This window comes from Oenanthe melanoleuca, chromosome 18, assembly GCF_029582105.1.
Source record: "Oenanthe melanoleuca isolate GR-GAL-2019-014 chromosome 18, OMel1.0, whole genome shotgun sequence".
Taxonomy (NCBI): Eukaryota; Metazoa; Chordata; class Aves; order Passeriformes; family Muscicapidae; genus Oenanthe; species Oenanthe melanoleuca.
This window is the reverse complement of record NC_079351.1, coordinates 6,797,763-6,819,076: the sequence shown is the minus strand read 5'-3', so window position 1 is coordinate 6,819,076 and position 21,314 is coordinate 6,797,763. Positions and strand designations below refer to the sequence as shown.

Here is a 21,314-nt window from a genome sequence, read left to right as displayed (position 1 = left end):
AAAGAGCTTCCCCTCATCCCCCAGTCAGTCCTCATTCACCTCCCAGTGCCCACAGCTCCAGGGGCAGCTGGCACCCTCTGCCTCAGGCACAGGCATCCTCTCAGGTCCTGCCCCCCGAGGGAGCAAGGGATGGAGAAGAATGTTCACCCTTGTGCTGACATCAACCCTTGGGTCCCCCCTGTCCCAGCCACATCCTGACAACCCCTCTTCTGCAACCCCAGCCCTGCACTCCCAGTCCCTCCAAGCACCCTTACCCTGCCATTCTTGGCGGTGAGGTCCCGGGTCCTGTAGGTGACCTGGGATTTCCCGTTGTCGATGATCTCCCGCAGGACAGGGATCTTGGCCAGCTTGTCGAAGCGGCTGTGGGAATAGGCTGGCTGCAGGAAGGTGATGAGGCTGCTGGCTGGAAGGGGCAGGACAGAAGGAATGTGTAGAGCAAGTACACAAAATCACATCCCAAACCTGTGTCCTCTCTGAACAGAACTCCAGTCACCCACAGGTGTGAAGTGTGCATGAAGTATCATTGCATGGACTGGAGATTTCCCCACTTCCCCTTTGTGCTCCCTGCTCTAACAGCCAGGTGGGAAGCACAAGGAAAGTTCTGGGGATATTAGCACAGTAACATCAAAGAGGTTCTGCTTCACCCCTCCACTCAAGGAACTGGAGCAGCAGAGGAATGGGGTCAGCCCTCAATCTGCCATGGAACTGGCAGCATCTGAACTTGTGATGGTCAATGTTTCTGTCAGCAGGGACGATGACCCTCCTTTGGATCATTAAATGATGCTCCAGTTTAGAGGCAGGTGACTTCAGAAAGGAGTCACCAAGCAAGTCTGTGCTCTGTGACCTGGGGGTGCTCAGACTGAGCCTTACAAACCACATCAGCCTGGACACAGCACACTCAAACACAAACACACCCCACAGCCACAGCCCTTCACCTTGCTCTTTGATGATGGTGATGTTGACCACCCTGCGCCCAATCTTTGCAATGCCATTGGGAACCTCCAGGGCCTCCACCTGCAGCTGCTTCTCATCATCATCATCGTCCCTGATGAAGAGCGGGACACGCACATCCACCAGCTCCACGGCCTCTTGGAACTCCACCATCCCCTCAGCATCTGGGGGAAAGGACAAGGGTGAGAGGTGGGCAATAACCCCCTGCACCCAGCCAGGAGCCACACCGGGCTCTGCTCCCTACCTTGGTCAGAGGTCACAGTGTAATAACCCGGTGCGACCTTCAGCTCATTGAAAGCCTCGTGGGAAACGTGTTTTTCCACCACTTTGATGATGTCAGGCTTGGCTGAGTGAGGGGCAGTGAGCACTGTGTCCACGATGGTGTATTCCTGCCTGGGAGCAGGGCAGGGAAAGGCAGGTGAGAGCTGAGACCAGGGTAACTCATCTCACACAGCAGCTGGGGGGCAGTGAGTGTGTGGGGCACTCAGTCACCCCACAGTGTGTACAAAGAGGGAGAAGCTGCATCAGAGAGCTGCAAATTCCTCTTACCTTTTCCCAGAATTGGGCTGTAACCTGGGGGAATAAAAAAAAAAACAAACCAAAACAACCCAATCAGAGTGACTAACAGCTTTGGAGAGACCAAGTGCTGTGTGAATCACAGCCCTGTGCAGGCCTGAGCTGCAGCACTGCCCTGCGGGTGCCAGCCCATCCCAGAGCCCCAGCACATGCTCCCTCCTGCCCAGCTGCTCCCTCCCACCCCGGGTTTCCCAATGCAGCAAGGAACGTGCCCACAGGGGAGATCACATCTGGATCAGGCTGTGGGGAGGAGATGCCACTCCCTGCTCAGCACTGGCATCCCCAAATTCCTTCCAGCCTGCACCAGGCACTCCTAAGTTTGCATCAGGCTGAAACTTCTGAAGCCAGTGGGAATTCTCCTACTGAGCACCACACAACAGGATTTGTTCCTGCTGCTCCAAAGCCAAATCCAGCTGAGACCTCCTCTACAGCTGGGTGGGCTCTGCTCTGCAGCCCTGGGTGGGTGAGGCACTACACCAGGCTTGTGTCACAGACCACACTCCTTCCCAGCATCACAGATTTCACACCCCAGCCCTCTGCTCCACCCCATCCTCAGCAGTGCCCTGGGGGAACCCTGTCCTGCAGGAGCCTCTCCCCCACTGACTCACCTGAACTTGGTCTGCTGGACCTTGTGGCAGCCTGGAATGTGCTTGAAAATGTCATTCAGCTGCAAGGAGCAAGAGGGACTGTCACAGTGTGCCCCTCACTGAAAGGGATGTGCTCAGGGAGCAGAGGCTGCTGCCAAAACACAGGAGCCCTCTGACCACCCCACCCTGACCCACCCCAGGTTTCTTCCCAGGACATGGCAAGAGGCAGCAAACTGAAACCAAACAGCAGCTTCAGATCACACACCCCAAAGAAAACCTGAAATCTCAAAGAGATGCTTTGCTAATTCTTACAATTATGACCTTAAAAACGGTGCTTTCTCACAAAAGAGGAAAAGCTGCTCCTTCCTTTCAATAGCTGTGTGCTCCCAGGGAAGGGGCACTGCCCACCCCCGTGGGGCTGTCCCCAAGCCCCCCGTGCCAGGCTCTTACGTTCTCCTCCACCTCCTTGCGCAGCTGCTCGTACTCCCGGGTCTCCTGCCTGCCCAGGTTCTGCGTGAAAATCCGGGCCAGCCTCAGAGACAGCCCGTAGGGAACTGGAAAGAGAAATTCCCACGTGGAACTCCATCCTTCTCACTCAGAGAAATACCCACCCCCATGCAGGGGAGGAGAAATAGGAATGTCCTATAGATATGATTGCCTAGCAAAAGATGCTAAGAATATAGAAAGTGTAGGTGAGATTGAGATGTTTTGAATTGAGATGTTTGACTGAGTGGCTGGAGAGCAGCAGAGTGGATGCCTGAAAGTCTTCTCCCTTTGTTAGGATAATGCCAGCTGATGTTAGGATAATGCAAGCACACCAAAAAGCCAGCAGAGACCCTCTCCTGGCATGACAGGAAGGGTCCAAGATAAGAAAGTAATAAAACATGGTAATGTAGCCATTCCTACAGGTTGTATGTAAATGTTGGAGAATTTGTATCTTGTACTATGTTGGTTAGTTGTGGGAGTCCAGGGTGTTCCCCTGGCTTCCCTGGAGCCTCGAGAACCCCTGGGCAGGGGTCTCAGAGGCCTTGGCACAGTACCCAGGACTCCTGGAGACTGGATTTAAGCCCTTGGGAAAAATTACCATCATTGCAGGAAGAATTACAAGTCACAAAAAATAAGTGGAGTATAAATTAGATTGTTAGAAGGTAGAAAAGTGAATTTTTAGAAATGTTATTATTAGGGTGTTTAAAGCTAAGATGGAGCGTGGTATGTCTTTTCTTCTTCTTCTTGTCATCCATTTTCTGAGTTAGGATGGAACTTTTGGATTGGTGTGAGGGAAAACTGGACAGGGCAATGTAAGGGTCATGTATTGGAAAGTAATTGTAAACATTAGGTACATAATTTATAGTATAAAAGATAAGAGCAGTGTGCCTTGGATCAACTAGCTAGTCGGACCTCTGTTAGTCAGAAAAGGAATTCTTTAGATAAAGAAATAATAAACAACCATGGAAACCTCAGAAAACAGCCTGTGACTGCTTCTTCGGTGCACGAGCTGGGAAAACCTGAACTTTAAAACACCTAAATGTCCTGTTGTGGGTGATCTCAAGTTCAGGAGACCCCACAGACAGGGACACTTGTGGGGGTTAATGTCGGGTGGACGGTCATCAGGACAGACTTAGGAGGTTTCTGTATTTTGGTCTTGAAGTTTGCAGTTTATTATTGGGGTGTGGATATATGAGGGAGAGAGTGTAAGAAAGAATAGAGCATAGAGAGTAAAGAGGATAAGAGAGAATAGAGAATAGAGCATAGAGAGTAAAGAGGATAAGAGAATAGAGCATAAAGAGAATAAGAGAGAATAGTGAATAAGAGGGCGATTTCCCTTTTACAATACAATAAGTATTCTTCTATGTTGAATATTCTAATTTCTACTAACCAATTTACTACAACATACTAATTTCCTAATATTTGCATGCAACCTATAGGAATTACTAAATTACCATGTTTTACTGCTTTCTTATCTCTAAACCTTTCCTGCCATACTTTGAACAGGATGTCTGTTGGTTCTTTGGTATTTGGGACATTTGGCATTATCTAAACAAAGAAAGAAGCCCTAAACCATCACATAGCTGCTTTCAGCCTCACAGTTAAAAATTGCTACCATTTCTATTTCACTTACAGTTTCAGAATTTTTCGCTAGCACTCATATTTATAAAGTTTTTCTGTTTCCTCCCCAACAGCCACTCACCGAGGTCCTTGGGGCTGGGGGCAGGGGGGGTCCCGCCCTGCCTGTGCGCGTTGTTGTGGATTCTCCAGCGCACCGTGTCCCTGCCCTGCAGCGACCCGCTGCGCACCAGGGGCGTGTCCAGGTGGTCGCAGGACATGAGGCTGTGCCGCAGCATGTAGTGATCCTCCTTGAAGCCAACAGTGCGACCTGCAGGGCCAGGGGCACGCTGGGACAGCGCCAGAGGTTCTGTTCTGGGCGGTTTTTAGGGTTTCCAGCAGGCTGAGGGTGTTGGGAGGGCAGGAGGGGAGGGGATGGGGGCAGCAAGGGAGTGGGGAGAGCACATCTCACCAGCTAAGCATTACAGGGAGAGCCAGCAGTGGGATTCCCTGTAGGGCATCCCAGGGTGTGGGACAGGGAAGGAGAGTGGACCAGCAGCCCCAGAACTCCTCTGCTAAAAGCCCCCTGATCCAGCTCTCCAGCCCATCCCAGGATGCTCATCCCAGCACACCCCAAACCCAGGAAGGCAGTGCACCCCCAGAGCCCTTCCCCAGGAGCAGGGGCTGGTACCTCGTGCACAGCAGGGAAGCAGGGCCAGGCAAGCCTAGAAAACAAATGGACAGAGACACAATCACTTTGTGGCCAAGGACAAAACCCTTCCAATCTCCATCAGGGAGGATCCACATCAGCAGGGATGCATGGGCCCTGGGGTGGATGGGGCTCTCAAGCTGATTTTAGCCAGATGGGGGAAATCTGGCCAGAATTTCACCAGCAGCTCATATCAGCAGCACCACAGGGTTGGATACCACAGGGACATCCCTGCCAATCTGGCCGTGCTGGAGGCTGGGTGGATCCTGCAAATCTGTCATTTTTTGGCCATATCTGGTTCTTTCCCTGGGCTGGGGAAGCCAGCTGAGACACTCACCTTGCAGCAGGCACAGAACTTCCAGCAGAGCAGGAGCAGCAGCCCCAGGAGCAGGATGAGGAAGATGAGCAGTGGGATGAGCCAGAGGAAGCTCCCAGGTGGGCACTCTGCAAGTGAGAGCAACATCAGCCCCTGTGGGGTGAGCAGGGAGGCAGGGACTGAGGGGACAGGCTGGACCACGGCTCTCTGAGGGATGGAGCAGCCCAGCTAACCTTGGAATGAGAAATGCTCACACCCAGCTCACAGCCAGCCATGCCAAAGGGCTGAGCAGCACCCTGCAGCAATCCCTGCCCATGGCAGCAGGGAAAGGATCTCCAAAGGGCTCTCTGAGGGTGCCACACTCCCCCCCTTGCAGTTCATTTGACAGACAGTGTCACCCACCCAGCAAGGTGGGAAGGGAGGTGCTGCCTGCAGCTGAGCCTGCCCAGGGGCACAGCAAAGGCACAAAGCAGGGATTGGAGGCACTGTGGAGTTGGTCACTCTGATCCAGATCCCAGGCTGGACATTCCCTGCTCACCTTTATTCTTCTGCACACGGACAGTGGTGTTGGGAAGGACACTGGGGTCTCCCTCCAGGTTGTAGTGGTAGGTGCAGTCATCATCCTCATCCTGGAAGGAGCAGTACTCACCACCCTCCTCTGTGGGGAGAGGGGACACAGCTGTGAAGTCACCAGGGCCAGCAAAGGCTCGGGGAGCAGCCCCAGGTGCACACACACACACGGGGCAGGGCACACAGAGACACCACACACAGCTGCACCCTCTCATGTCACCTTTCTTCAGCTCCTCCACCATCTGGATCTGGAGCTGGCAGGAGCTGCAGTTCCCTTTGAGGTTGCCTGTCCCCCAGGTCTGGCAGCGGACACAGTCCCGGATGCTCTCACACACGGCCTGGAAGCCCTGGCACAGGAGGTGGGGTGGTCAGGGACACCCCAGCAGGGACAGGGGACACAGCCCTGAAAGGCAGAGCTGGAGAGGCAGCTCCTCAGCCCAGAGCCAGGGCAAGGTCCAGGCCAAAAAGAGAAGTCACTGAGAGCAAGCAGCTAATGAAGGATTTACAAGCCCAGTTGACTCCAAAATCTCTTATACCAACAGCCTGCATTTGGGCAGCAATTAGATCTTCTCCAAGGGTTTCAGTGGCCTTTCCAAAACATAATCAAGCCAGCTTTCTCCATCCCCACTGTGGGATTAGCCCATGTTTGTCAATGGGAAATCAAATGTGTTCAAGGCCAGATTGGGTGGGGCCCTGAGCAACCTGATCCATGGAAGTTGTCCCTGCCCATGGCAGAGGAGTTGGAATGAGATAAGTTTTAAGGTCCCTCCAATCCAAACCACTTTGATTCTAGGAAATTAGCTTTTTTCCAAGTCTTGAGGCAAATCAGAACAAGCCACAAGCTGAGCCTCACCTCTACCCATCACCAGGGTGCAGATACACACAGACAGACTCTCAAAAGCTGCTGCTGGTGAACAGGAGGGCAAAGAAAACCTGTGGCTGCAAAGCAGCTCCCATGGCAGCCCCTCCCTGGGCACAGCACAGGTGAGACAAACCCTTGCTCAGGATTGTGTGATGATGTGCCATCATCTCTGCTTTGCCTTTCTTCCCTGGGGGTTCCTCGTGGGAGTAAGTGACAAACCTGGAGGGACTCACCAGGGAGTAGCTGATTTCACAGGTGGAGCTGGTGTACAGCGAGGCCATGTCACAGATGCACCTGCCACACTCACACCTGCCGTGGTTATTGCAAATGCCCTGGGAGAGAAGAGGGGAGAGCAGCCCTGGGGGTCAGCACGGCAGCTCAGTGCCCGAGCTGCCAACCCTGGGGCAGGGCAGGGCAGGGCAGGGCAGGGCAGGGCAGCACCTACCCCCCGGCTGTCGATGCAGGTGTCATTGCTGGTGGGGCACTCGCAGCTCGGGCCCTCCCAACCGCTCTCGCACACGCAGGCGCCCCTGGAGCAGCGGCCGCGATCTGGGGGAGAGCAGGGGTCACCTGGGCTCCAGGGCTCTGCCATTCTGCCATTGCCCAGCCCTGCCTGCGGCTCCCCCGCTTTCCCCGGGGCGCACAGGGGCTGCAGACACTGCACAGCATCCTCCCTGAGCATCCTCCCTGCAGCCCATCCATCACTGCTCAGCCACCCCCGTGCCCGTGCCCCCAGCCCAGGACACCCCCGTGTGCCAGCACAGCCCCAGCTGGGCTCTGGGGGTGCTCTCACCGTTGCAGAGGAAGCCGGAGGTGCGCGGGCACTGCAGCACATCGAACTCGCAGAAGGCGCCGTCGAAGCGCACGGTCTGATCCTCGGAGTAGCACTGGCACTTCCCGCACAGGCACTCGCCCCTCCCCGAGCACGGCTCCACGTCCCCGGGGCGGATACAGGCTTCGTTGTTAGGGGATGACGCCGGGGAGCAGTCACACGTGTCCCCTCTCCTGGGGACAGAGACGGTGCTGAGAGAGGCAGGAGCAGGGCACAGCACAGCGGGGTGCTGGGCAGGATGGCCAGGGATGAACATGTGTCCCTGGAGGATGCTCAGGGATGAACGTGTGTCACTGTGGGTCCCCACAAACAGCAGGGTCCCTGCAGGATGCCCAGAGATCAACGTGTGTCACTGTGGGTCCCCGCAGGATGCCCAGGGATCAATGTGTGTCACTGTGGGTCCCTGCAGGATGCCCAGGGATCAACGTGTGTCACTGTGGGTCCCCGCAGGATGCCCAGAGATCAACGTGTGTCACTGTGGGTCCCCGCAGGATGCCCAGGGATCAATGTGTGTCACTGTGGGTCCCCGCAGGATGCCCAGGGATCAATGTGTGTCACTGTGGGTCCCCGCAGGATGCCCAGGGATCAATGTGTGTCACTGTGGTCCCTGGCTCCCTGCAGGGGTGGATCTGGTCCTTACCAGCCCGGGTGGCAGATGCACTGTCCGCACACAAAGTTCCCGTGGAAACTGCACTTGGGCGAGTCCAGCTCTTGTTGCTGGAAGGGAAGAGAGAAGAGGCATTGCTGAATGGGCCCAGCTGCCCCCAAGACCACCTCAGGAATCAGAAGGGCAGACCCAAGGGGAAGTTTTGCCCTGAAGAGCAAGCTCTGCCACAGGACATCACACCCAGCTTGGATCAGCCAGGCTGAGCATCACTGAGGGGTCGAGCAGGACCCGCATGCATCAGCCAACACATTCCCAGGCTGGCCAGGAGAAGGCAGCTCTGTGATCCCCACCTGCTCACAGGGACACACGTCGCAGATGACAGCGGCTGACACGGTGAGGCTGTCGCTCAGGGACGTGGGTTTGACGTGGATCACGCCCTGCCGCTCCCTCTCGGGCAGGCTGCAGACGTGCTGCCCTCCAACGAACTCCAGCGCCTTGACGTGCATGTGGAACTTGCCCTGCAGGAAGGGACACGCTGCAGGGTCAGCCAGCTCTGCTGGACACGGGGAGCTCAGCCCCCCTTCCCACGTGCCTCCCTCGCTGCCACCCGAGCACTTACCACTTTTCCACGGGTGATGTGGAAAGAGCCGGATTCTGTCTTTTCAAACATTGAGGAGGTGAACTCTGTCTTCAGGGCTCTGGGGGTGAAGTCAGCCCTGATGTCCATCTTGGAGCGGATGCGCTGGGGGCAGAGGATCAACACGTGGATTTTCAGCAGTGCCCTGTGACACCCCAGCCTGCTCCAGAGGCACATCCTGCCCCGTGCCTGCTCTCCTGCCCTGGAGTGCCCACCTCTGCCTTCCTGGGAGAGGAGTGAAGCTCCAGGGAGCACCGTTACCTCAAAGGCTGTGCGGAGCAGCTCCACGATGTTGGAAGAGTCTTCCTGGAGCACCCCGATCTCAGAGATGGGGAAATACTTGTGCAGCTTCTGCAGAGAGACAGGAGCCCCCTGAGCCAAGGCCTTGAGAGCCCTCCTCTATCACAGGAGCGGGCTCTGCTTTGCGCAGCACTTGGACCAAACGTCCCTGCCAACCTAAATTACTCTCCAGCTCTGTACCTCCACTGCTTCACAAGAAGCAGAAACCAACACAGGGAGGCTTCTAGGAACCCAGATTCCCACACCCAGTGATGCACCCTGAGACCTCCCACAGCCCAGAGCAGCCCCCCAACACAATGTGGCACCCTCCCAAATACCCAGGTGTTGGCTTAGGACAACTGCTGGGAGAACACTTTCCCCTCACAGCTGCGCTGAGGCAGAGCCCTGGAGGACAGGTGACATCACTGCCGTGCTCTCCTCACCTCGTAGTAGCTGTAGGAGTGGTTGGTGACAGCAAAGATGGGGATGATGTTGTGCTGGCCCAAGAGGCGCACCAGGGTGGGCACGGAGGGATAGTCCTGCCGGGTGTCGTACACGTAGGTGCCGTGGCTGTCCAGGTGACACTGCTCGTCGTTCCTCGCCAGGATCCCTGCCAGGACGTTGGTACCATCAGCTTCATAGTGAAAGGCAGACTCGGTGGAGAACACGAGCAGGTGAGTGCTGTCCTTTCTCCAGCCAATCTTATCCTGCAGCCGGGGAGGGGGAGAAGGAACCTTTATCTCCGTGCCTGCCAAACCCCTGCGCAGCACCTTGGCAAGGACAGCACTGACAGGAGCTGGAATAGCCAAGGGATAATGCACCACCTGCACCTGGCAGCAAACACAACCAGCCACGTGTCCCAGGAATCCCAGCACCCATCTGCACCCCCAAAGCACGGGGTGTCTCCCACCCAGCAGCTCATGTATGTACAGGGGGCAAGCCCACGCTTCCCTGGACGTGTCTGGAGCTGTGCTCATCTCTCTGCCAAGCCCAGGTGGGCTCTTTTCCAGGGCGCAGTTTCATCACTGCAGGTGTGGAGGGGGACAGAGCAAAGAGCACAGGCAGGGTGCCCAGCAAGCAGCTCCAGGACAGACACTCTAAGGCTTAGGAAAAATTGGGAATGCAAAACAGCTTGGCACCGGGAGTGTGGCTGGGAGAGCAAGAACCATCTGCAGCTGAAGCGGGGCTCCAGCTGCCAGTGTGCGCCTCTTCTGCTGGTCAGTGAGCAGAAGATGGGTCAGGAGGATGCAGTCATTGCCCACACAGCCCTGGCCACCCCGACCTTGCACACAGCTGTCTGCAGGATGGCGTCGAAGCCGCCCTCGGGCGCGTCCAGGTTGCCCGAGATGCGCTCCTTGCGCAGCTCGCGGCTGAAGTCGCTGATGTTGCTGGTCAGGCGGATGACGTTCCTGAAGGAGAAGGGCGAGTCCGCGTTGTGCCAGGGCTCCCGCAGCCTGGGAGAGATGGAAACAGGGCTCTCGTGAGGGGCTGGAGCCAGGGGGTGCTGGGGGCAGGGAGAGGAAATGGGGGAGTCCCTCAAGGACTGCTCAGCACTGAGGGGGAGAAGGGATGAGGGCACAGACAGAGGAGAAGACAACACGAGCAGTGTGTTGTGGCAGAGCAGGGAGGGTCTGAGAGCAGAGGATGGCACTGCTGGCACTGTCACAGTGCTACAGCAAGCCCTGAGGGATGGCAGACCAGGGAAGACACTGGCAGTGAAGGCAGAGAGGTGGATGGAGGCTCCTGCATCACCAACACTGAAAGCCACGGACAGAGGGCACTTTCCACCCCCTCTCCTCCCACCTCAGGGACCATGGGGCTCACTCACTTTTCAGGTCTCATGTCTGTCTGAGGGGATGAGACTTTGTCCACAAACTTGCCAAATCCAATGGTGTAATTGGAAGTCAGGGCTTGAAGGAAGTCAGCTGGGAGGAGAGCAAAGGAAGGGGGAGACACATGAATAAAGAGATGCCTGTGAGCTCCCCGCTCCAGGGAGCTTTTGTTGGCATCTTCTCTGCTGGTCAGTTCATAGATAGGATTCCCAAACTGTCATTTTTTAAGATCTTTGGGCTTTTGGCAGCCCCAAAACTGGAGCTCCTGCAATAGCACCCAGCAGGTTCAAGGTGCCAAAGGCCCTGCACAGACCAGCTCCAGCTGGGCTGGAAGGGGAGAGCATGTGAGGATCCCTGCAGGACCAGAGAGACATCCCCACACAGGGCTGCACAGAGCAGTGATAATGAGAAGCTCTAATTAAAACAGACACCTCTCAGCCCATTGCCAGCTGCATCCCTCTCTCTGGTGCTGCCAGGACTCGTAGCACAGGCAGGAGCAAGCTGCATCAGCACAGGAGCAGGCTCCCCTCCTCTCCCAGCTCTGCCCTCACCTAGGTTATGCCCCATGCTTTTGAGGTTGTCCAGATCATCAGACATGGAGTAGGAGAAGTCCATGAGGATGTAGAGATCCACAGGGCTCTCCTTGGGCTGGAAGACATCCATGTCGAAGCTCATCTCCTCCCCAGCCCGCAGCCGCATGAACATGGCCTGGGGGGACACCTGGGTCCTCTGCAGGGACGTGTTGATACTGGAATTCTGTGAAGGAGAGTGATGTGAAGGGGATGCTCCGTGTGCAGTGAGGAGAGGCAAGGAGCAGGGAGATGTGTGGGGAGTAGAGAGGCAGGGATGAGCTCCCCTCCTCAGACACTGTCCCACACCCACTGGTGTCCTGCAGGCTCCTCCTGCAGAGGGATGTGAGCATTCTGCTTTGCCTGCAAAGTCACCCCAGCCTGGGTCAGGACAGGTGCCCCAGGCAGCAAAGGCATTGCTTTTGAGTAGACCCTACACAAACAGCCATCTGGTTTGTATTTTTCCTGATGAGGAACCATCACAACCTCCACCAGTTTCCTGTGATGGTGTAACCAGCAGGTTTAAACATAAAGGATAAATTACTGAGGGCTGGAGTTAAGCAAGAAGATGGTGTTGGAGCAGCAGAAAGAGGCAGCACAGGGCAGAAGCAAAACAGCTTGTTCTCTGCAGGGTGAAATGCAGATTTTCCTGCCTTACACTAATGAAAGTCAACACATGGGTTGTACATTTGTGCAAGAGCCTTTGTGTGGGCCTGAACAGGGCACAGTCCAGCTGCAGCATCAGGGAAATCTCCCAAACCCATAACCAGAGCCTTCAGCCCCGTGTAACCACTGGGGTTTCCTTCAGCACTGTCACATGCTGTCCTGGCCAGGGGAAGAAAGCATTTCCCCAAGGCAGAACTTGTCTCTAGGATAGATGGAGGAGCAGGAGCCCGAGGAGGGGCTGTCCCAGCACTCACCTGCAGTGTCCCCATCTGGCCCTGGCTGTAGACGACGCTGGCCTGGCCGCAGCCCGCGCGCAGCAGGTTCTCCCGCAGGTCACAGCGCGGCTCCTCGAAGCTCTGCAGGGAGCAGCACAGCATCAGAGGCACAGGCAGCACCAGGGGGGTGCAGTGTGGCCAGTACAACTGTCCCTGAAAAGGGCCCCTGGGATCTCATACCCTGAGACAATGAAACTTCTCACGAGAAGTGTTCCCCCCACACTGAAACTCCTGTTATCATTTAGGATTTCTATTGCTCTTTAACTTTGCTAGATCTTAAAGTAATTGGATAGTTCTCAACTTATAATTTCACTGTTTAGAATCTCCATCCCCCTAAACCCTATAAAACCCCCTTGCTATGCTATGTATCTGGATTTTGCTGGTAGAACCCTTTGAAGAAATAAAGCTACCTAAGATCTCCTACAGCAGCTCCCAGGATCTCATTCCTGGCTAGCTGAGAAGCTGAATTCTGCCTCGGGGGCTCCTGGAGCTATCCAGACCCCATAGCAGCCTGAAGCTAGAGCCACCCTAGCCCAGACAGCCAGCAGGGCAGGAGGCAGAGTCCTGTGCCTACAGCTGTGAGCCTTTGGGAACAGAGGGGGGAGATTTGGGGACAAGCCTCACACAGAACCACCAGTGAGTTACTCCCTCCATCCCCTGCACACCCTGTTTCTGGTGACATTTCCTGATAAACCCCTGCATTGCTGCAATGCTGCCCTGGACTCCCCTCCCTCCCCATTTTCCACACCAAAAGGAAATCCACATTGCAGCCTTGCCCATCCTGGCTGGATCCAGAAGCTGCCCCTGCTCTGGTGCCCCTGTCCCACTGAGGGGGGTGGGATCCCTCCACCAGCAGGGTGGGAATTGCAGCCCCAGGCTGGCCTCACCTCATCAGTGCAGAAGGAGCAATCCTTATCCACACGGATGCACTCGGTGCAGCTCCTGGCCCGGGACAGCACACAGCGATTGTCTGCCAGGAAACAGCAGGGATGGGGAAAACAGAGTGGAAGGGTGTGAGAAAGGCTGATGGAGGTTTTGCCTGGTTATGGAAACTGCCTGCAAAACAGTATCAGGTAGCAAGGGAGGTGCCCAAAAGCTGGGGAGATGGAAAACAGCAGGAAAAGCACACAGCAGGTTTCTCCACATGAGGACTGCTGTTTCTGGAGGCCAGCACAGGTACACAGTCCCCAAGGGGAGGTGACAGACAGAGCTGCCATGGCTCCACTCACTTTTGCTCCATTGGCAGAGGCTGGTGGTGCAGAGCAGGGACAGGAGCAGCAGCCTGGCACACGCCCCTGGCAGCACATTCATCCTCTTCCTCCTGAAACAAAGGAATTGGACATTGCAGAGAGCCAGGGGATGGAAATGCACCTGGATATGAGCAGGGCAGCTCCCACAGAGCCCCTTCCCAGCCCCACCAGAGTGGGACAGCCTCACATCCCAGGGAAGCCAGGGCTGGAAGCAATTGCTGAGCTCTGCAGGGCAGGGCACTAAAGCAAAGCCAAGGATGGTTTGTCCCCTGCTCAGGCATCTGCAAAAGGCTCAAAATTCTCAGCAACCCCTGTGCCTGGAGTTGGGGTGCCCAGCTCGACACCAGGCTCCCAGCCAGAGCCCAGCACCATCCACACGTGTGAGCACTGGCCAGGCCAAGCTGCTGCTTTTTCTGGCAGGTTAGGGGAAAATAAAACAGAGGAAAACAAAGTGACTGTCAACATCTCTCCCCCAAAGCAACACTGACCCCTCCCTTCAGCTATTTCCCATCACACTAAGAGTTTCCAGGATGGTCAAGGCAACAATAAAGAGAGGGTGAGGCCATGGGAAATGCCAGGCTTGGAGTTTTGGAGCTGTTGAATGAATCCGTGGTTCTGAGAGCCTGGCAGCTCCTCTTTGTCCTGTCCAGGGCAGCAGGACCTCTTGATGGACACAGGGATCAAATCCTAAACAGAAGGAACCATTCTCCCTGCACCACACGTGACTGAGAAACTTGGTGCCATCCAGAAGTCAGCATTTGGATGTGGTAAACGAAAGGCACAAAGCTGGAACTCGAGTTCTGCAGCTGCTGTGCCAGAGCTTCATCCTTGCACCCAGCAGGGCAAGTGAGAGCAGTCCAGGAAGAAACAGCAGTGTGAAGATATCATTAAGGCATCTCCTTCCTGGCAGATGTAATTGTGGAATATAAAATGTGAATTAATTGTTTTACAGCTTCTTGCTGTGTCAGCCCTGACTCTAAAATGAAAATAATGTGAAAATCACTTAAACCAGGGAAAGGAAACAGAAGTTGCTGTGTGCAGTAACAAGTCCAAGCTCCTGAGGGACATCCAGCACACAGAGCAGTCAGCTGAAGACAGCCACCCACAGCCTGGCCTGGGCTGCAGGGAAAGCCCTGGAAAAACCCAGCCTGCTCTCAAAAGCACCAGATCACACCTGGCCTCTGCAGCCAGTGAATACACTGAATGCAGCAATTGAGACACAGGGCTCAGCCAACCCAGCCCTGACACCACAGGGCATCTCCCCTGGTGCTGCCCTTGGTCCATGTGGGAGCCCAGCTGACAGGACACTGGTGTCTCCTCCACCCTGCAGCTGTGCCCAGAGGGATTTATCACAGCCGTCCCTGCCCAGGGCTCGAACCTGAGCAGCACAGAGCCCCAGGGCAGCCTCCCTGCAGGGGAACCCCGGGAAGATTTGCTGCTCCTCAGGACCTGCAGCCAATGTGCCCTTTTGCCAATGAGCTGCTTTTCTTACAGGTAAAACGCAAATGTAAAAGGTACCAAGGGAACTCCTCTGCTTCCCTCCCTGCCACACTGGCTGTCCCCAGTCGGGCCCTTTGCAGGTTTGGCTTTGGGTGGTCCCTGTCCCCCCAGATCCAGGTGCAGCTCTGAAGCCAAAATTCCTCATCCCGGACATGCTGTGACCTCCTTCAGTGCCAGTTCTCACACCAGCACTCACTGGCAAACATTGTGTCCCTTGCTAGCAACACAGGCAGATGCTGAAACCAGGAAAATCCCTTTTCCCCTTGCTCTGCCGCAGCACAGTGCCAGTTCGAGGTGGGATGAAAAGACAGGGAAGAAATCCTCAGAGCCACAACTGAAAACATCACCTGAACACTCAGCAAATCCCCTCTTCCACCATGGGCCACAAGGAAAGGATTGAGTAGGGGATGAGACTGCTCAGCTCCCAGCACCGACCGCCCTGCCTTTAATCTCCAGTGAGGAAAAGTAACCAAAGAACAGACGGACACACCCAGGGCCTCGGGCACGTAAATTGCCATCGTGTCTTTTCAAGTGCTGAGATAAAAGGCCATAAATCCTGCTCAATATTAACGTCCTGTTGCCCTGTGAGCCACCAGCCTTCAAGGATTTTGGTGGCAGGTGCCAGAGCAGGGCACTGCAGGAATGCAGCTGCAATATTTGTGCAAAAACACGGGAGTGGCCACCCCTGACTTTCAGAAGTGTCCTCTGGAAGGGAAAACGCCACTTTCACTTCAGGAAAGCTGCAGGATTTGGTTGGGTTTTCATGGTGACAACAAAACAAAACCTGTTCAGTTGTGCAAAAACAAGGAGAAAGTCAGAGCAGCTCCTGGCTGCACAGAAACTTCCTTCCACTTCCCAGACCTGCTCCAGCGTTTCCTCCTGGTCTCCTCTGCTCCCCCAGCCTTTGCCCTGCCCCTCAGCACAGCCAAAAATCTGAATATGCCAAGAACCCACGAGTCTGGAGAATCTGGGGCTGGCTGCCTCATCCCAAAAATCCAGGCAATGCTCCAAACAAAGCACTGGTGCACTGGGACAGGGGTGGAATGGCAGCTGGGGGAGAGGGAACAGAGAGCAGGTTGTGATGAGCCACAAAGCCACAGCAGGAGCCTGGTCCCAGCTGGGGAACCCTGGCAGGCTGGGACACAGGAGCAGGAAAGGGAGGGAGATGCTCAAGCAATGAGTCCCTGAGAACAGCTTTTCCTCTCTTGGGTGGGAATTGCTCTTTTCTTGGCTGCAGCCGTGGGGGGCTGTGAAGGACTGACCCTGGTCCGTGGCATCAGGGACCATCCATGTATCCCTGTGTGCTGACAGCCAGTGCAGCCACAGCCCAGGGCATCAGGGACACAGCTCATGTTCTCTCCCAGTGGCACAGAGCTGCTGGCATCATCCTCCAAAACTTGGAAATTATCAAGCCAGACTCCCCCAAAGTACCAAAAACTCGAGCCACAAATCAAATCATCACTTACACACAAAAATCCTACTGGTCTCGTTTTGTTTGCCTTCCCCAGGTGTGCTCCTGCAGCTGCGAGACTCCATGTGAGTGTCTCCATTTGTTTTTTAGCTCCCAGGCTGAGCTCCAGACCCCAGACCCGGCCCCCAGCACCCTCCAGCCAGGGACAGAACCCAGCAGGAGCCACCTGGGCACCGACCCGGAGCTGCTTTGTGGCCAACACCCCGTGCTGAGAAGGGCTGGTCCTGCTCCCATCTCCGGCCATCCCGGGCAGGGGGAGCCCCCAGAGCAGAGATGGGACGGGCAGGACCCTGCCTGGGCACTGCCCAAATTCCAGCACAGCCCCGGAACCCTCCCGTTCCCTCCATGTGCTTTTCCTGACACTTTATCTGTCCCTTTGGCCCCACAAAACACTTTTTCTCTCCTTCCTCTCCATGGGTGCTCCTCATCCCCCTTTTCCCCACGCCTGTCAGCCCCCTCACACCAATCCTCCTGTCCCGTTCCCTGTCCATTCCAGATCCACCAATTTGCAAATACCCCAACACCTGCAGCCCAGCAAAGCCCACCCTGAGCCCCCCACTCTCTGCTGGCCTTTTCCTCCGGGATCCCCCTTCCCTCGCTTCCCCCTTGCAGGGGCAGCCCCCGGTTCTGGAAGACACCCCCAGCCCGGCTGACCCTGCACATTTCCACCCCTGAAAGCTTCCCCTGGAGCTGGGCAGAGGGACAGCACAGCCCCAGAAACCTCCGACATCTGTCCCCAAGGGCTGTGCTGTGCCACCCCAAACACCTGCGGACACAACCAGGACCCTTCCCCAGCCAGCCCAGGGCACCGGACGGTGTCCGACAGCCAAAATCCAGGGAAAACCCCGGGAAGAGCAGAGGGAGCAGGGCTGAGCCCCCGCTCCGTGTCCTGCCCGCGCATTAATTCACTGCCCGGTTCAGGGCAGCAAAGTTCGGGCGAGCTGCACGCTGCAGAGCACGGATGAATTAATTCCACAAACCTCATTAGCGCTGGGTCTGGCTCAGTCCAAATCCTGTCCCGAATAACAGGCACCCACACAGCAAGCCAAGAAATTCTTCCGAAGGCAGAGGGGGAACGTGCTGCTTCGCTGCTGCGGTTTGATTTCCAGCTTCGGGCTTTTCTTTCTTTTTTTTCCTCCACTCTTTCTCCCTCCTCTCTGTTCTGTGTCCCTTTTCTCTTTCCGGTTAAACGTCCAGTCCCGGTGCGGCGGGGAGCGCAGCCAGCCCGCGATCCCGCATCACTCCCTGCCGATCCCTGCACCTCCCAGCCAAACACCCGCTTTGTTCTGCTCCCCCTCCCGAGGGGCTGGCAGGCAGGAAAGGTGCGAGCAGCGATAAATGAGATTGGATCCCAGGTGAGGAGAAGTTTTATGGCAGCTGGGAGGGAGGAGGGGATGCCCGTGACGCAGGGCTGGCACTCACTGCTCCCTGCACACCTGGCCGGGCGGGCGCAGCCCTCGGACCCTCCCTCTGCACCGGCACATCCCACGGGAAAAGCGAGCAGGAGCCCGGAGGAGCTGCTTGGCTTCACCTGGATGAGCTCCCCGACCTTCCCTGGCTGTGGCTTCTCCGAATTTCCCCCCGGCACGGCTGCGAGGTGTCACCCCCAGAGCCTCGCTGAAATACCAGGGGAATTCCTGCCCCGACAGCCCGCAGAGACAGAGCCCAGCCTCGGTGCTCTGTGCAGAGAGGAGGGCTCTGCATCCTGCTTTGTGCACTCCTCACCTGCACCCCCTGCAGCGCCGCGAACGAGACCCATCCATACCTGCATCCCACCATGGTCCAGGGCTGCAACAGGCAGCAGTCCCACAGCTGCTCCAGTCCTTCTGCTGAGCTGGATCCAGAACCCCTTCCCCAACCCAAGGAACAGCAGAGGAGGGTTTGGAGCTCAGGTGAGGTTGTTTTTCTGCCCACAGCACCCTTTTGCTTTAGAGTCTGGGGCTGGTCACAGCTCAGAACCACTCACAGTTTCCACAGAGTGGAGCACACACATCCTGGAGCAGATGGAATGGCAAAGGCTGCATTTCAGCTCCCTGACAGATCCTCACAAGGAAAAACTACATCCCCTGAGCTTCAACACAAACAATAGCAACAGCCAGATGAAAAAATGGCACATTTCCTGCCTGACTTGGAGATTAAAATTCTGAGCAGGGCAATTTTGCCCTCCTTGCTATCAATGTGGCATTCATTGCAGAGGCTGTTCCCTCTGTACCAGAACTGATTGAAAGGTGAGGAGTAGGATTCCTTTCACTACAAGAAATTAAGAAGCTCAAATTAATATATGCAACAAACTGCCTTACCCTCAGGATAAAGGAGGATGTACTTGTGCCATTAAAAAGTGCAGCAAATGGGAAACAGGCAGGGGTGCAGGGGAAGATGGCCCAGGCAGTTTAAATCTGGCATTTCCGAGTCTCCCAACACATGACCTGGCAACCCCAGCCCCTTTGGAGATGTGATTTCCTAGATTTAAACAAGAGTTCTGAAAATGAAGGAGGTTTGCTGTTGTTTTTTTAAAAACACATCAAGACAGCAACTGCAACATGGAGAGCTGGGACAGGAGACAAAATAAAGGCAGACAGGACCAGGCTGTGAGTGCCAGGTGCTGATGCTTGAGCTGCTGGTGAAGAGCAGATCCCATGGAGGGACTGAAGGCAGAAGGTTCTGTTTTCTCTCAGGAGCCACAGCTGCAGCACTGCAGATGAATTAAAACTGGGTTTCTGTTCCCAGGATGGGAGGGGAGCTTGTGCTGGTGCTCACAGACATTTTTGGTCACCTCACCTGGCCCTGTCCAGCAGCAGCACCCAGCCCAGCCAGCCCCACCCACCTCCCACTGCTGCCATTCCCCTCTTTGAGGAAAGCAATGCTGCCACTGCAGCTGAAAAAGTCAATTTAGGCTGCAAGAAGCATAGTAGTAACAAACCCAGTTATTTTAGTGATAGATCCCTAACAGGAATCCTGAAGCCAACCCCTAAAGCTCATGAGCACTCACCTTCTACCACAATACTCATTGTCCTGATTTCCTGGAGTCCTTTCTCTATCAGATGGAGAATGTTTGTGTTGCCTGCTGTAGAGGAGCTCTGGTCTCACCTGCAGACCCTGAGAGCCCCAGGGCTTCCTGACATCCTCTGCCTCCCCTTCATCCCTGCAGCAGAAGGAAGAACCAGCTCTCTCCAGTGTTCCCAGCTGTGAGGAAAAGCCCAGTGGAACCCTCTGGGTGCTGCCAGAACAGCTCAATACCAATTTTGCACCTTTCTTTGAAAGACCTTTGAGAACATCTAAGAGACCCCAAGCCCAGGGAACATGAGTTTTCAGGGTGGATAAAGGCACTTTTCTAATATAAAGGAAACTTCACCACCAAATTTTTAGAGCAAAAAAGCAGAGAGGAATTAGAAATTTTATGTAAATACTCACAAGAATTTAAAAGGTTTTAACTTCATCTTGTGTTTAAAAGAAAGAAACAAAAAAAGATTGTTTTATGAGTTGTCTTTCAGGCAACTTCTCCAAATTACTTCCACCAGGGAAGAACACCTGGTGAACTCAAGTTCTTGCCTTGGTTCCACACCTTGCTCTCCCTGCCTGCTGGATCAGGCTTTTGCCACACAAATTTGCTGTTTTTAAGAACAGAGAACAGGGACTTTAGAGGCAGGGTCAGCAGATTTCAGTGCAGATGGCTCCACCACAGCTCACAGCCACATTTGTGGTGAATCTCCCATTTATAAATCAGTGATTTTCTGTGGTGGCAACGTGGCCTAGAAGCTTTTGCCCTAGGAGGGAAAACAAGGAATTTTATAGCTCACACAAAATTGCTCTCTCTGCTGAGACTACCAGTCCGAGTGCCAATTACTGATAATTACAAGTGATTTCAGGGTTAATTATTTTCTTTTTTTAATGCCACGCCAGCTTGCAACAGAGCCTTTCTTCTTTCTGTCCTGCCACCACAGCGTGCCTGGAGACAGCTTTGGGGCTTTTTCTAGGTCTTTATTGAGCAGTTTCAGCCAAAATCCTGCTGCTGGAGCACATGCATCCCCTTTTTAAATTCTGTAACAACACAGATTACTAGAAGAAAAATAAACACTTAATCCCATCACTGCACTGTACACTGTAGTGACAATATCCTGCTATGTGGCTTAAATAAAAGGAATGTGTAATAATGTATTAATAAAGTATATTAACATGCATATAATTTATGGCACTGAATGATCCCTGTGCAATTAAAAGTGCCAGATGAAATCCTGCCATATTCTTTCCCTCAGCCTTTCCCCCAAGGCAGCATTAACTACACATGCCCCCTGTTTTCCAGGGGATGTTCCTTGTCATGAACATGTTCCTAAAGGAAAATCTCTCTGATGAACATCCCTGATGAACATTTGCTTATGGAACAGCAAGGAGGAAGTGGGACACAGATAGAAAACATCAGTAAAAGATCCAGGATACAACCTCAGCCTGGGACAATCCTATCAGCTAATTCAGGGATGCATCAGCACCTCACCCACTGCCAGAGGCTGGGCACACACTGATGCCTTCTCTGCAAAAAGGCAAAACCTCTCCTTGTGAAACCCCAGAGCTCTGCTGTTTACTGGCAACACAGAGCACGAGCCCAGCCCCAGCCAAACAAGCTTCAAATAAACAAAGACCAACTATTGGAAGTCATTGGTGTCCATGGTTCTCGCTTAGAACAAAAAAAGGAAGTGGAATATAAACAGTCAGAGGAACAGCAGTGCAGGGAGGGCTCAGAGGTGGGGAACTGCTCTGTAAAAGCCATGCAGGAATGTGCTGAGGGAA

At 54.7% G+C, this 21,314-nt stretch overlaps 1 protein-coding gene across 4 annotated transcripts in view; it reads right to left on the bottom strand.

Moving 5' to 3' along the window:
* The window catches only part of ITGB4 (integrin subunit beta 4), a 30,018-nt gene extending 12,085 nt beyond the window's left edge, over nucleotides 1–17,933 (bottom strand). For 2 of the 4 annotated variants that reach the window (XR_008841820.1, XM_056506209.1), the window contains exons 1-26: nucleotides 17,513–17,933; nucleotides 13,541–13,632; nucleotides 13,199–13,281; nucleotides 12,291–12,392; nucleotides 11,353–11,557; nucleotides 10,798–10,894; nucleotides 10,252–10,423; nucleotides 9,413–9,676; nucleotides 8,952–9,041; nucleotides 8,673–8,795; nucleotides 8,404–8,571; nucleotides 8,087–8,163; nucleotides 7,408–7,619; nucleotides 7,060–7,163; nucleotides 6,848–6,946; nucleotides 5,973–6,099; nucleotides 5,721–5,840; nucleotides 5,204–5,310; nucleotides 4,849–4,882; nucleotides 4,303–4,488; nucleotides 2,565–2,668; nucleotides 2,136–2,194; nucleotides 1,501–1,524; nucleotides 1,196–1,344; nucleotides 936–1,115; nucleotides 255–403 (exon numbers count right to left, since the gene is read on the bottom strand). Coding sequence is in view for 3 of the 4 variants with exons in the window: in XM_056506209.1 (XP_056362184.1) it covers nucleotides 255–403; nucleotides 936–1,115; nucleotides 1,196–1,344; nucleotides 1,501–1,524; nucleotides 2,136–2,194; nucleotides 2,565–2,668; nucleotides 4,303–4,488; nucleotides 4,849–4,882; nucleotides 5,204–5,310; nucleotides 5,721–5,840; nucleotides 5,973–6,099; nucleotides 6,848–6,946; nucleotides 7,060–7,163; nucleotides 7,408–7,619; nucleotides 8,087–8,163; nucleotides 8,404–8,571; nucleotides 8,673–8,795; nucleotides 8,952–9,041; nucleotides 9,413–9,676; nucleotides 10,252–10,423; nucleotides 10,798–10,894; nucleotides 11,353–11,557; nucleotides 12,291–12,392; nucleotides 13,199–13,281; nucleotides 13,541–13,632; nucleotides 17,513–17,517 (3,132 nt within the window). In the remaining variant the exon portion in view is untranslated. The remainder of the gene's footprint in view (nucleotides 1–254; nucleotides 404–935; nucleotides 1,116–1,195; nucleotides 1,345–1,500; nucleotides 1,525–2,135; nucleotides 2,195–2,564; nucleotides 2,669–4,302; nucleotides 4,489–4,848; nucleotides 4,883–5,203; nucleotides 5,311–5,720; nucleotides 5,841–5,972; nucleotides 6,100–6,847; nucleotides 6,947–7,059; nucleotides 7,164–7,407; nucleotides 7,620–8,086; nucleotides 8,164–8,403; nucleotides 8,572–8,672; nucleotides 8,796–8,951; nucleotides 9,042–9,412; nucleotides 9,677–10,251; nucleotides 10,424–10,797; nucleotides 10,895–11,352; nucleotides 11,558–12,290; nucleotides 12,393–13,198; nucleotides 13,282–13,540; nucleotides 13,633–17,512) is intronic. The other 2 variants (XM_056506211.1, XM_056506210.1) reach the window with 2 other exon arrangements.
* Between the last annotated feature and the right edge of the window lie 3,381 nt (nucleotides 17,934–21,314).